At 20.9% G+C, this 12014-nt stretch overlaps 4 protein-coding genes across 6 annotated transcripts in view; 3 read left to right on the top strand and 1 right to left on the bottom strand.

Moving 5' to 3' along the window:
* LOC102675611 (venom acid phosphatase Acph-1) overlaps window positions 1-1349 on the top strand; it is a 13540-nt gene extending 12191 nt beyond the window's left edge. The window contains exons 8-12 of the mRNA XM_006621225.2: window positions 3-148; window positions 227-473; window positions 564-690; window positions 807-1009; window positions 1190-1349. Coding sequence (XP_006621288.1) covers window positions 3-148; window positions 227-473; window positions 564-690; window positions 807-1009; window positions 1190-1327 — 861 coding nt within the window. The 3' untranslated portion in view covers window positions 1328-1349. The remainder of the gene's footprint in view (window positions 1-2; window positions 149-226; window positions 474-563; window positions 691-806; window positions 1010-1189) is intronic.
* Window positions 1350-2131: 782 nt separating this feature from the next.
* On the top strand, window positions 2132-6130 carry LOC102674799. 3 transcript variants are annotated; one of them, XM_031513167.1, is made up of 10 exons: window positions 2132-2544; window positions 2735-3149; window positions 3265-3495; window positions 3604-4016; window positions 4092-4360; window positions 4611-4759; window positions 4882-5029; window positions 5397-5625; window positions 5753-5937; window positions 6075-6130. In XM_031513167.1, exons 1-10 carry the CDS (start codon window positions 2519-2521, stop codon window positions 6113-6115), a joined length of 2106 nt encoding a protein of 701 aa, XP_031369027.1. In that variant the 5' UTR covers window positions 2132-2518; the 3' UTR covers window positions 6116-6130. The 3 variants fall into 3 exon arrangements, with proteins under 3 accessions (XP_031369027.1, XP_031369026.1, XP_006621282.1); XM_031513166.1 differs by having other exon boundaries at window positions 5753-5940; window positions 6075-6119; XM_006621219.2 differs by having other exon boundaries at window positions 5753-5922; window positions 6075-6095.
* Window positions 6131-6820: 690 nt separating this feature from the next.
* Window positions 6821-9418, bottom strand: LOC102674659 (annexin B9-like). Its single transcript, XM_006621218.2, has 7 exons — window positions 9256-9418; window positions 9076-9127; window positions 8066-8447; window positions 7767-7919; window positions 7390-7563; window positions 7076-7257; window positions 6821-6907 (listed from the first exon to the last, which is right to left on the bottom strand). The coding sequence occupies exons 2-7, from the start codon at window positions 9103-9105 to the stop codon at window positions 6854-6856; spliced, it is 975 nt and encodes a 324-aa protein (XP_006621281.1). The 5' UTR covers window positions 9106-9127; window positions 9256-9418; the 3' UTR covers window positions 6821-6853.
* On the top strand, window positions 9356-12014 carry LOC102674538 (ribonuclease H2 subunit B). The gene is made up of 6 exons (XM_006621217.2): window positions 9356-9439; window positions 10216-10618; window positions 10834-11072; window positions 11185-11470; window positions 11618-11838; window positions 11907-12014. Exons 2-6 carry the CDS (start codon window positions 10531-10533, stop codon window positions 11994-11996), a joined length of 924 nt encoding a protein of 307 aa, XP_006621280.1. The 5' UTR covers window positions 9356-9439; window positions 10216-10530; the 3' UTR covers window positions 11997-12014.

The following is a 12014-nucleotide window of genomic DNA, read 5'->3' as shown; positions in this document are numbered from 1 at the left end:
GCCAATTCTTTCGAGAAAGATACGAGGATTTTTTGGGAGAAATTTACACGAAAGAAAATATTTGGTTTCGCTCGGATGAAGTAGATAGAACTGTAATGAGTGGACAACTCGTGGCAGCTGGATTATATCCACCTTCCAAAGAACAAAGGTTCTAAATTAAATTTAATGGTTGCCAATTTAACAACTACATTACTATATAAAGTAATTTCATAAAAATTCATTTTAGGTGGAATCCAGATTTGAATTGGCAACCTATACCTGTATGGACAATACCAGTTACTATGGATTGCCTTTATATTACTCAGTTTTCTCCAAGATTTCATACATTGAGAAACATAGTGGAAGAAACGGACGAAGATGTGATACAATTTGAAAAAGACAATAGAGATATTTATAAATATTTGTCCAAACACACAGGTGGTAATATCACACAATCAAGAGTGTTTTCATTATATCAATACTTATTCTCACAGGTATTTTCAACTTTTGAAATTAATTGAAAAAGATTGAAAATAATCAACATACTTTTTTACTATATAGAAAATTGGAATAATTTTTTTTAGAGAGATATTGGTTTAGAATTACCAGAATGGACGAAATCAATTTTTCCTCACGGAAAACTTGAGGAATTAGCTATATATGACATTTTGATTCGTACTCGTACTCTGGAATTGAAGCAAATGTTAGGTGGTAAGTTTAAATTTCATTTTTTTTTTATTTTTATCGAAAAATAAAAAAATTCTAAAAATTAATATAATATGATTTCACCGATTTATTATACTATTAATAATTCTTTCACTCGACAGGAATATGGATTCGCGAATGGTTGAATCATGTTAATGATCATATAAGCAAAAAAGATATGCGAAAAGCGTTTATGTATGCGGCACATGATCTAAATATCGCATATATACTTTCTGCATTGGATAATTTCGATAACGAAATTCCTTACTATGGTAATAGTTTGATGTTTGAATTACACGAAGACGATAATGAATATTATGTTCAGGTAAAAAAACTTTCTATAAAAAATAAATTGATACAGGATATTATTTTTGAAATTAAAAAATGATTGGTAAAAATGATTAAAAAAAATCACATAAAATTAAAATTTTCAAAATTAATTTCTATTTATTATTATTTCTATTATTTTTATAATTAGATTTATTGTTACCATTATTGTTCACAGATACTTTATAAAAATAAGGATAATATTCGAGTTCTTAAATTTCCTAATTGTGATAAGATGTGTCCATTAGATGAATTCAAGAAATTCGTAGAGCCTTTAATATCGATTAATATGGAAGAAATATGTGGACATAAATAAAGAAATACATATATTTTCTTGTTTTTTCAAACCTTTCTCTCAAATTTTAAATATATTGTAAAAAATTAAAATTTTAAAGAACTTTTCCTTTATATATATATTATAATTTTCGAGATATTCACAAAAAACTTTTGATACTGTTACATTGAATTATTCTATCTAATAAATAAATATGTAAAAATATTTTATAGAAAACTGCAGAAAACATGTAGAAAAATTAATTTATTCATGAAATATATCTATATCTACTGTGAATCTATATCTATATTTGGTAATATCTATTTGGAAAAATCATTTATAAAATATATGTGTGTATATATATATATATATATATATATATATATATATATATATATTACAATATATAAGAACATAAGAACAAAAGAAACAATAAAATTAATTAAATATTAGAATCATGTCGAGCGCATTTTTATAGAGCTAATAAACAAAGAAAACAAGTAGAGAGAATGATTAGAGATAGAAAAGATAAAAAATTATTAAAAAAAAGAAATAAAATATGAATTGATTATCAGCGCTGTCTCTGAAATATTAAAAACATTTTTTTAAAGATAGGATAAAGTAGAATAAGAATTAAGAATCAGCATCATCTTTTGAGTGCTTCTAAAACATAATTCTATAAAAGAAATATCTTTAATATTCAAGAGATGGCGCTGTGAATTTCTATTCTATCTCTAGCTTTCTTCCACTAGTTTTTATTCTTTCTTTATGTGTTTTATTTGTAATACTCTGGAGATGGCGCTGATTTCCATATTTTTATTTTATCTATTATTCGTCTTTTCCCATTATTTGCTCTCTTTATCTATACTAGTTCTTAGCGCGTGACTGTAATCACAGATGTAGTGAAAAGTATCAATTACTTATATCAAAAATTTCTAAAGTCTTTTAATGATAAATTTGGAAAACAGTATATAAATACAGCTATCATTGATTGATTATAAACTTTTGAAAAAAAAACAAGTGACTTCTTTAATAGAATTTTTAAATTTAATTATGTAGTCAATTTTATTTTGACGTTCATTTGAAAAGTAAACACTAGTGACATATTCATGTGATTCTATGATTATAATAATTCAATGAAATTTCATACAATATTATATAAAATATGATATAAAATTTATAATATGATTTAAAAATATATTTAAAATACAGTTTTAATTTAATTTTTTAGTTATGGATAGATTTTTACATATCGATTGGTAGGTACAAAAAATTGGAGTACTTTAAATAACCTAAATTGTTTCAAATTTATATTTATTATTATATTATTATTATATTTTAATTAGTGAAAATTACTAAGATAATTATTTTTTCTTTCTTTCTTTTATTTAATAGAAAGTAAACAATATTTATAATTATAAATTTTATTTATATTTATTAATTTAACAGGAATTGTCCATTAGAAGACATAATAGATGATACTTTTATTAATGAAGAAAGATTAGAAAAAGAAAGTGTGATGCATAGGATTATGACTGGAAATTTTACAGATCCATTTAAAAATATTGAAGAAGATTATCAAAATGTTAAAATCAATTTGATCAAAGATATTGATCCTGATTTAAATGAAGAAAGTAATAATGACATTGAAATAAATGAAGGAGAAAAAGAATGTGAATCTAAACAAATAAATAAAGTCAAATGTTATGTACCTGGTATTGTTAAATCAATATTTAAGTTTCCTAAGAAGTCTCAATTAGACAAAGAACAACAAGCAATGTGTTTAAGAGTCTTATTAAGATTTTCAAAATCTGGTAAACCAAAATTAACACGAAGAGAAAGAGAAGAATTACAGAAATATATGGTATATAAAATGTATAAAATATATCATATAAAATTATTGAACTAATTTTTCTGATATAGAATTATATATATTATTATTCTTTATGATATGTAATTTTATATTCTTTGTATTATAGGATTTGAAACAAATAATATCTCAAGAACAAGATGAATTTTTAGAGTTTGCAAAAAGCAAATGGCATGAAAGATCATTCAAAATTACATGTGAAGATTATATAAATTTACATTGGAAATCAAAATTACAATATATTTATGAATTACCTAGATATTATACAGAAGTAACAAGCATTCCATTTGTAGCAGATAAAAACATTGATGTAACATTTATTTCTAATTGTTTACAACTAGTAAGTAATAAAATATTATATATCTATATATATGATATATAAATATAATTGGAATATAATATTATATATTATATTTCATTAAAAATATTAAATACAAAGTTCTTATAGGGTACATTACAAAAGATAGAGTTACCAACTTTCACTAAACCATGTATGCTGAGAATAAATTCAGAACAATTACGAAAAAGATTTTCTTCTAATCAAAATAATTCCAATAAATCTTTATTTTATAAATTACCTGTAAGTGAAGATATAAATTGTCAAAAATTGGCTGAAAGTAATAATGTGGATTTGGTAATTTCATCAAGTGGCCTTAAGTGTTTGGTAAATAATATTGGACCAACAAATCCAAACTCATGGATTTTACCTTTTATAATAAAAAAACATAATGATAAAAATGTTATCTATATAGATAAACCAGCACCACCAGTTGCTAGTACTATACCAGAAAAAAATACTTGGGTATATAAATACATTCTTAAATATTTCTTTTTCCCTTCCAAAAATTTATCTTCACACAAGTAAGATAAAAATTTATTCTTTAAAAATTGTATTCTTCTTTTTGATTGTATTATAATCAAATTTTAATTATATAGTAATAGTAATGAAGAACATGATGATAATATATTTGGAGATATTAATTCTGAAGAACTATTAAAATTAGAAGAAAAATATGAAAATATTGCCACAAAAATTAATAATGAATCACTTTCAAATATGACAGAAAAAAATAAGAACTTTGAAGAAATTTTAACAGAAGAAAATATTAAAAGTAATGTAAATTCTTCTGAAATAATAAATTGTAAAGAATATTTATATAACACATCTAATTTCTATAATGATGAATCTTCTATGAATAATGAAGGTAAAACTATTTTTGATATCTATATATACTAATATATTTCTTAAATTATAAATTAATTATAAAAATGATCAATTATCAAATTTTTTATTAAAAGCTTTTTATTATAAATTATTAATTTTTTTAATTATTATTACGTTTGTTGTTACAATAAACGAAATGTTTATAACAATAATTATTGTTGTTATTATTATTATTAAAAATAAAGAAAAAATGAAAAATATTAAAAGTAATCAATTTTATAAATGAATAGGTATAGAAAATAAATGTTCTGAGATGATAGAAGATAATGTATCATACAAATTATTTACCATTGGACAACTTACAGAACAAAATGAATTAATGAAAAATATTACCAGAGAATACAAAATATTAGTTCGAACAAAAACACATGGATTTGAGGTCTGTATATGTTATATTATTTAATATTTTTGTAACTTAATAATAAATATTTTTAAAAAATACAAATTTTTTTTTTACACTATTTTTTCTTTATTTTACTTTAATTTACTTTATTTTTATAGATTTTACGAAATAAAGTACAAAGATTGTTATTATTAACACCAAAATTAGAGCATCAAGTTGATTTTGGTGCTGAAGCTGTAACATTAGAAGAAGCATTAAAACAATGGATATCTTTAATTTTTAGACCTAATACATCGCTTGCACGAGGTAAATTATTTATAATATATAAATAATATAATATATAATATAGTATTTATGTTAATATATAAATAATAAACATAATTTATATATTTATAAACAAAATATAAACAAAATTTAAATATTTATTTAATTAGAGTTAAGACAAAAAAATCTGTATATATTAAAAATAAGTTTTTAAAAAAAGAATATTTTGATCATACTTTATACTATAATATATATTGAATTATTAATTCTTATTAAATTAATATATAATATTATATAATAATAAAATATAATTTAATATAATGATAAAATATTATAATAATATTGAATAATAAACGTAAAAATTTCATCCTAATATTTCAAATATCATATTGTGTAATATTTATTTCAGTTCGAATATCTGCAAAAACATCAGAAATATTGCAAATAGAATATCGCACAGCAATGTCTATAAATAACGAAATCAAGAGACTTTTTAATATAAAAGTTGAAGATTCTTTAGTAATTTTGCATAATGTTATTCAATCTCTTGCTAATCTGTCTCCAGGACATTATATTATGAGACATACTGTAAGAAATGGAGCATTCGCTACTGTTTTTAAAGTAGCAGGAAATCCAGGGTAAATGATTTAAAATATATTATTAAATTACATATAAATTATATTAAATTTATTTATTTAAATTTTTTTGATTTAGAATAAGTATTATTGTCTTTTGTAGTTATTTTTATTTAATTTTTATTTTCAGGAAAAATATTCTTGATATGCATACAATTTATGGTGAACAATTTCATACTTTATCTAATTCTTCTTGGATTCCATTGGATAAAACCATACCAACTCCAATGCTTAAATGTTTTGAAAGAATGCCAGCTATGTTTTATCCATTAATTAATACATTTCGTAATAATAAAAAATGTAATATATCTAAAGCAGGTATTGTATATTAATATCATATAACTATTGTATATTATATATAATATGTATTATATGTATATTATATATGAATATTATACAATAGTTATAATCATTTAATAAATCATAATTAATGTTATTAATTTTTTCCCTAGGATGTGTTCGTAGAAGTTTGAGAAATAAGAAAAAAAAATAATTAAGTTTTAAAAATTAATTAAATAATTTGTTTTTAAAAAGATACTGTGATTTTCTATCATCATTTTAATACAAATAGAAAAAATATTGATGATATGTATATATGTACAAAATATCACTTGTAATATTTGTAATTTTAAATCAACTATATTAAAATAAGCATTTATTTAACTAATTACACAATAATATGTTTTATTTATATTTAAATGTAATTTTTTAATAAATATTAAATTATAATTATTAAATAATTTATTAATAATATAATTACATGTGTCACTTTAATAAATGCAAAAAGTATTTTCAAGTATTCAATATTTGTTGATATTAAATTAAATATTAAATACACAATAAGAATATTTTAATACATTTATTTTTATAAAGATTTTACAATAATTGATGTAAATATTAAATTTTTATTATAAAATATATGATTACTTATAATAAAAATATAATATATAATTATATGATTTAATAAAATATACATCATCAAAAATAAATGTTATTTTATTATATACTATAATAAGCACCACATTGATTCTTTTAAGATTCTTTTTAATTGTATAAAAAATATAATAAAATATTGGTTTATATCCATATTTTTAATTAATAAATTGGTATATATATTTTTTTAACAAATATGTTTAAAACATAACTTCAGATCATTGAAAACAGATTCATCATATATTTATGTTATAAATATTATTTAAGTTTAAGAATTCATTATTAAATTTATTTTTATTTAAGTAGAAACAAGCGAGAGTAAAGCTTTTTTGTAATCACCAGATGTGTCACCCTAAAATATTAATAATTATCAATTTATTAAAAATTCGAAGAACAAACTTTTTTGAAACTTATTATATTTGATTTTTATTTTTATTAATGTATTAAATGATGTATTAAAAAAATGTATTAAATATTTAAATTCTATAAAACATAAAAGTAGTAAAAAATAAATACATACAGCAATCCAACTTTCCAATGATTTTCCATAACGTTCTTCAAAAGCTTTTTTAATATCACCTAAATCAATTTCACTTCGAGAAACGATAATGCGAATTAGTGTTCTATCTTTTGTTCCAATACCATGCATACTGGCATACAATCGTTCAGCAAAAAAACCAACTTTTGATTTTACACATTTCACTGTTACATAACAAATATCAAAGTATTTATATTTAATTTATATGAAATGAAATTTTTAAAATATATATATATGAAAATTATATTATCATTATTATAATTTCTATTGAAAAAAATTTAAAAAAAAATATTAACCTATTCCCAGTAAACCTTTTTCAAGATTTCCAGAAAATTCCTTTTTAATAGCAACTTCAATATCATGCCCAGATATTTTTTCATATTCAATAAAAGTCTGTCTTAATTGTTGATAACTACGAGCTACTAAAATAGCATTAAACTGTGATTCATCTGTACCCCATTGTTTTTCACCTATATAATAAAATAATAATTATTTTTTTAAATAAATAAATTAAGTGAATTTCAAAATACATTGGAAAATTTTTTTCACGATTTATAAGAAAACAGAATCTTTTACAACTTTATTTACCATCTATATTTTATTAATTCAAAAAAGATTTTTTATCTTGATATACTTTGTAATATTAAAAATATTTTTATATTGTTATACATACCAGCTTCATATAATGCTTGAGCATCTGCTATAGCCTGAGTTTGATCTATTCCTTGATTTTCATCTCTATTTGCTTGCACAAGAGACACTAATAATCTCTTAAAATGACCCGAAGTATCTCCTTTCAAATCACTTTCAAGAGATTTTCCATATACTATTAAAAACAATTATTAAACAACTATTAAAAACAAAATATGTTAAAGTTTTATAATATATAAATTATATAATATAATATAAATCTATTTAATAAAAAATGATATCATAATTTAAATAAATAAAAATATTAATTTCTAAACTTACAATTTTCATAAAATGCTGCAATAGTACGTATACCATAATTACTCAAAGTACATAAAATTTCTACAATTGCTTCTTCATCAGTTCCTAATCCACTAACAGCATCATGTAATTCTTTAGCATAATAATGAGGTAATGGTGTCATAAGAGCAATTATAACATCTTCTAATTTCCCTGTTAATTCACTTTTTAAATCACTAATCAAATCTTTTCCATACAAAGTTTTAAATGCTTCAGCAATTTCTAATCTCTGAACAATTCCTCTTCTTGTAAGTACATCAATAATTGTTTTCTCATCAGTACCAAAACCTTTCATTGCTTTACGTAACAGTGCAGCATCTGCATTTGCATCAAATGGTTCTGCAGGATATACTGTAGGAGTACACTATAATAAATAATATATATAATAAATAATATATATTTTTTATATTATTTTAAATTAATATATTTGTTTATTGTTTAATTTGTATTTTTATTTAACATAAAATTCTTATTTAAATAAAAAATACTAACAAATTATAATTAATTTGGTAAAATCTGTTTGACACACCAATAATTTTTTATTTTTCTGAAGTTAATTTTTTATTTTTCACTTTTTTTTTAAAAAAAAAATTCAAAAATATCAATTTTAAGTTTAAAAATCTACTGATTATGCAATAATAACAAATAAAAATATTTTGCATAGACCAAATTTTTCTATAATGAAATTTAATAGAAAGAATACATATTAAATATAGAGAATAAATATTAAATAATTAATTCTTGGTTCATTGAAGTTTTCTATGATCTCACAGAATTTTTATAATAAGCAAATATTTCATTATAAAGTGTTATATAGTAAAAGATTTATTTCATAAATCACCAATATGCAAGTAAATTGAACATTGATTTATTCAAATGAACGCGATAAAAATATAACTGATCAATTCTCATACCACAAATAGATCAACTTGATTAGTAATCAAATAAAGGCATAAAGGAAGTTGTAATTAAATTTAAAAAAATGTACTTACTTTAAATGGATAGTATTGTTGTTGTGACATTTTTATTTGTATAATAAATTGTCTAGAATAAATGAAAACAATTATTAATCAATTCAAAAAAAAAAATGCACAAATACTTTATTATCGCTATGTAATCATAATCATTTTTTGTTTTCTTATAAGTATTCATATATATAAAAATGTACTTACAATAAATATATTTAAAAATATGTATAAATAACACTGTTTTCGAAAAATAAAATTGGAATAATATCGAATAGTATCAAAGAAAACCTTCACGTTTAATAGCCGGCTAGCCAATGACAGGCACACCCACTTTCGTATATCACGTCATTCGTATTCTATATTTCTTTGAAGGCTTACTAAGTAAAGAGTGAGTAATAAGTAAGAGAAAAAAAGGTCACAATGCTTTCAATGATAAAACTTTAATATATATTTACATCTACACAAATTAATGCAATAAGTCTTTTCTATTTTTAAAAGGTTATTCATTTTCCAAATATATATGTGATATATTTTGTTAAGAAATTTTATAAAATTTTTAATGAAGAAAAAAATAATATAATTAAAATTATTTCTATATTTTTTTTTATAATTATATTTTATATTTTGCATAAATAAAAGATTGCTACAAAAATGTATTTCATTTACAATATTATAAATTTATTCAAAGATATATTTTTTATAATTTATTCATTAATCAAAAATTAAAATATTCAAATCGTTGAATTATTTATTTTATTAATATTGTTATATAATATCTATATATTATATAAAATTTATGGAAATCTAATCAGATGAATTCAAAAAAATATTTAATTTTTATAATGTTTGGTATATTAAAATTAATATTAATCAAATATTCACTATTAAAAAATTAATTCAATGTAAATTTAATGTATATAATTATTATGAATGAAATATAAATAGCATAACATAGAAAATATTAAAATATAAATTTTTTATTTGATATTATTTTATTATCTTAAAATTATTGAACTTTCTCTTTATCAACATTAATATATTCAAAAGGTAATATAAAATTAAAAATATAAGTATTCGTAAAAATCACATACATATATAGTTTAAATCTTTCATACTTGAAAGAGAGAGAGAGTATTATTTTCATACGTCTTCCTTTTTTAAAAGATGGCTTGTTAGCGCGGTAACGCCTCTTTGTTAATTTTCCGATCATCGACTACTCATTGATGTTCGACTACACATCGAGATTTCAAATGTCATTTCTTACAACATTGGCGACATGTGGCAATTAACGTATTTATTTATTAAAAAAGATACGCAATATAATATATTTCAACTATTAAGTAATAAGACATTACAATTTGGTGGTTCTATGAAAAATGGTTGATCGCTAGATTTGATATATGTATGTGTATTCAAGAAAAAAATTGTGTGAAAAAAATAAATAATTAATATAATATCGATTTATATACGCGCGTAAACATGCCGCGTACCAAAGCATCACCAAAAAAATGTATTAAAACAACTAATTCACATCCAGGTACAAATACATGGGTTTTTCTAATGAAAGGTGAATAAAAATTATTTTGTATTTAAAATCTCCCTATTATATATTTATTGTAATATTATGATATAAACATCGATATTTTTTAATATTGTTTATATTATATATAATTGTATCTAAAATTCTTTATATTCTATTTTACATGTATTACTTTCTGAATCATATATTTTTTTTTAAGTATATTTATAGAATTATATTATCTTTATATATTTTATATATAGGTGATAATTTAAGTAATACAGATGGTGGTGTACCTGATGTTATTAAATTAAGGCATCCAGCTACAAATCAGCCTGCAATGTTTGTATTTAGTCCAGGCAATGTAACAGTACAAGAAGTTTTAACATTTGATGAAAATAAAAGATCATGGTTTATAGATGATAATGTAAAATCTGATGGAAAATTACATTTATCTACTCCTATTGATCCAATATTTTTAATATTACCTTATTTGAGAAAGGTATTTTTGAATTATTAGTTTTTAATGATTTCTTTCCTATGTATATTTATACCTAGATATAGGTATAAATTTAATATCTTTAAATATATAAATTAAAAAAACATATTCGTAGTCACAACAAGCACAACCATTAGAACAATGTCTTTGGGATGAAGATTTTCCAGAAATGACTCGTCTCATTCAATGTCAAAATTTAAAATTGATATTAATTGCTGATCGTAAAGGAGATGAATCATTACAAGCTTATAAATTTAATGAAGAAAAAACATTGATTTGGTTGCGTAAGAAAGTGGAAAGAGTAGTTGAAGTATTAAAACAGAAGGGTATTCATGTATCGCAGGGTGCTATTAGTGCTACTTATGTTAAAAGTGCTAAACATGAAACTGTTTCAGAAATGGGTAAAATAAAATAAATTTATGCATTACAAATTTTCTTAAGTAACTTCAATTATTTTTAAATAAATATTTAGGTATAAAATAATGTATATTTATATTAAAAAATATATATTTAAAAAATATTATTTATCATATTTATTTTTTATTTAGAGTATTTAAAATATGCTCATGGTATTGTATCAGAGTATCTTGCAGAAGATTTATCAAAAAAATTAGCACAATATTTAAATATACTAGATGAAACAGAAAATAAAAAACGAAAATTAAATAGTCCTAAAGACAATGGTGATGAAAAAAGGTCTAAGAAAGATACAAGTGAAAATGAATCAGTATTAAAACCAAAAACATCTGAATCAACCAAATTAGAGAAGGTAATAAATTTTTTATACATATCAATGTATTTGTATTATATTGATTATAATGTATACTTTTTATACAGCCTCAAAAAACAATTGGTAAAAAGGAATTAGCCAGACAAAAGGCTGCATCTGGATCCAAAAGCATTACTAGCTTCTTTAAGAAAAAATAAAGTTTAGGAAATTTAAAA

This window comes from Apis dorsata, unplaced genomic scaffold, assembly GCF_000469605.1.
Source record: "Apis dorsata unplaced genomic scaffold, Apis dorsata 1.3 scaffold_617, whole genome shotgun sequence".
NCBI lineage: Eukaryota > Metazoa > Arthropoda > Insecta > Hymenoptera > Apidae > Apis > Apis dorsata.
This window is presented reverse-complemented; position numbering and strand designations above follow the sequence as displayed.

What these genes read in the sequence shown, in the direction of transcription:
- LOC102674799 (XM_031513166.1), top strand. Translation starts at nt 2,519, where the DNA reads ATGGATAGATTTTTACATATCGATTG. An exon ending in CAAAAACACATGGATTTGAG is followed by an intron (nt 4,760 to 4,881) that starts GTCTGTATATGT and finishes TTATTTTTATAG; the next exon opens with ATTTTACGAAATAAAGTACA. An exon ending in AAAGTAGCAGGAAATCCAGG is followed by an intron (nt 5,626 to 5,752) that starts GTAAATGATTTA and finishes TTTTATTTTCAG; the next exon opens with GAAAAATATTCTTGATATGC.
- LOC102674659 (XM_006621218.2), bottom strand. Translation starts at nt 9,105, where the DNA reads ATGTCACAACAACAATACTATCCATTTAAA. An exon ending in TCAAGCATTATATGAAGCTG is followed by an intron (nt 7,564 to 7,766) that starts GTATGTATAACA and finishes TTTATTATATAG; the next exon opens with GTGAAAAACAATGGGGTACA. An exon ending in AAAAGGTTTACTGGGAATAG is followed by an intron (nt 7,258 to 7,389) that starts GTTAATATTTTT and finishes GTTATGTAACAG; the next exon opens with TGAAATGTGTAAAATCAAAA.
- LOC102674538 (XM_006621217.2), top strand. Translation starts at nt 10,531, where the DNA reads ATGCCGCGTACCAAAGCATCACCAAAAAAATGTATTAAAACAACTAAT. An exon ending in TATTACCTTATTTGAGAAAG is followed by an intron (nt 11,073 to 11,184) that starts GTATTTTTGAAT and finishes ACATATTCGTAG; the next exon opens with TCACAACAAGCACAACCATT. An exon ending in AATCAACCAAATTAGAGAAG is followed by an intron (nt 11,839 to 11,906) that starts GTAATAAATTTT and finishes CTTTTTATACAG; the next exon opens with CCTCAAAAAACAATTGGTAA.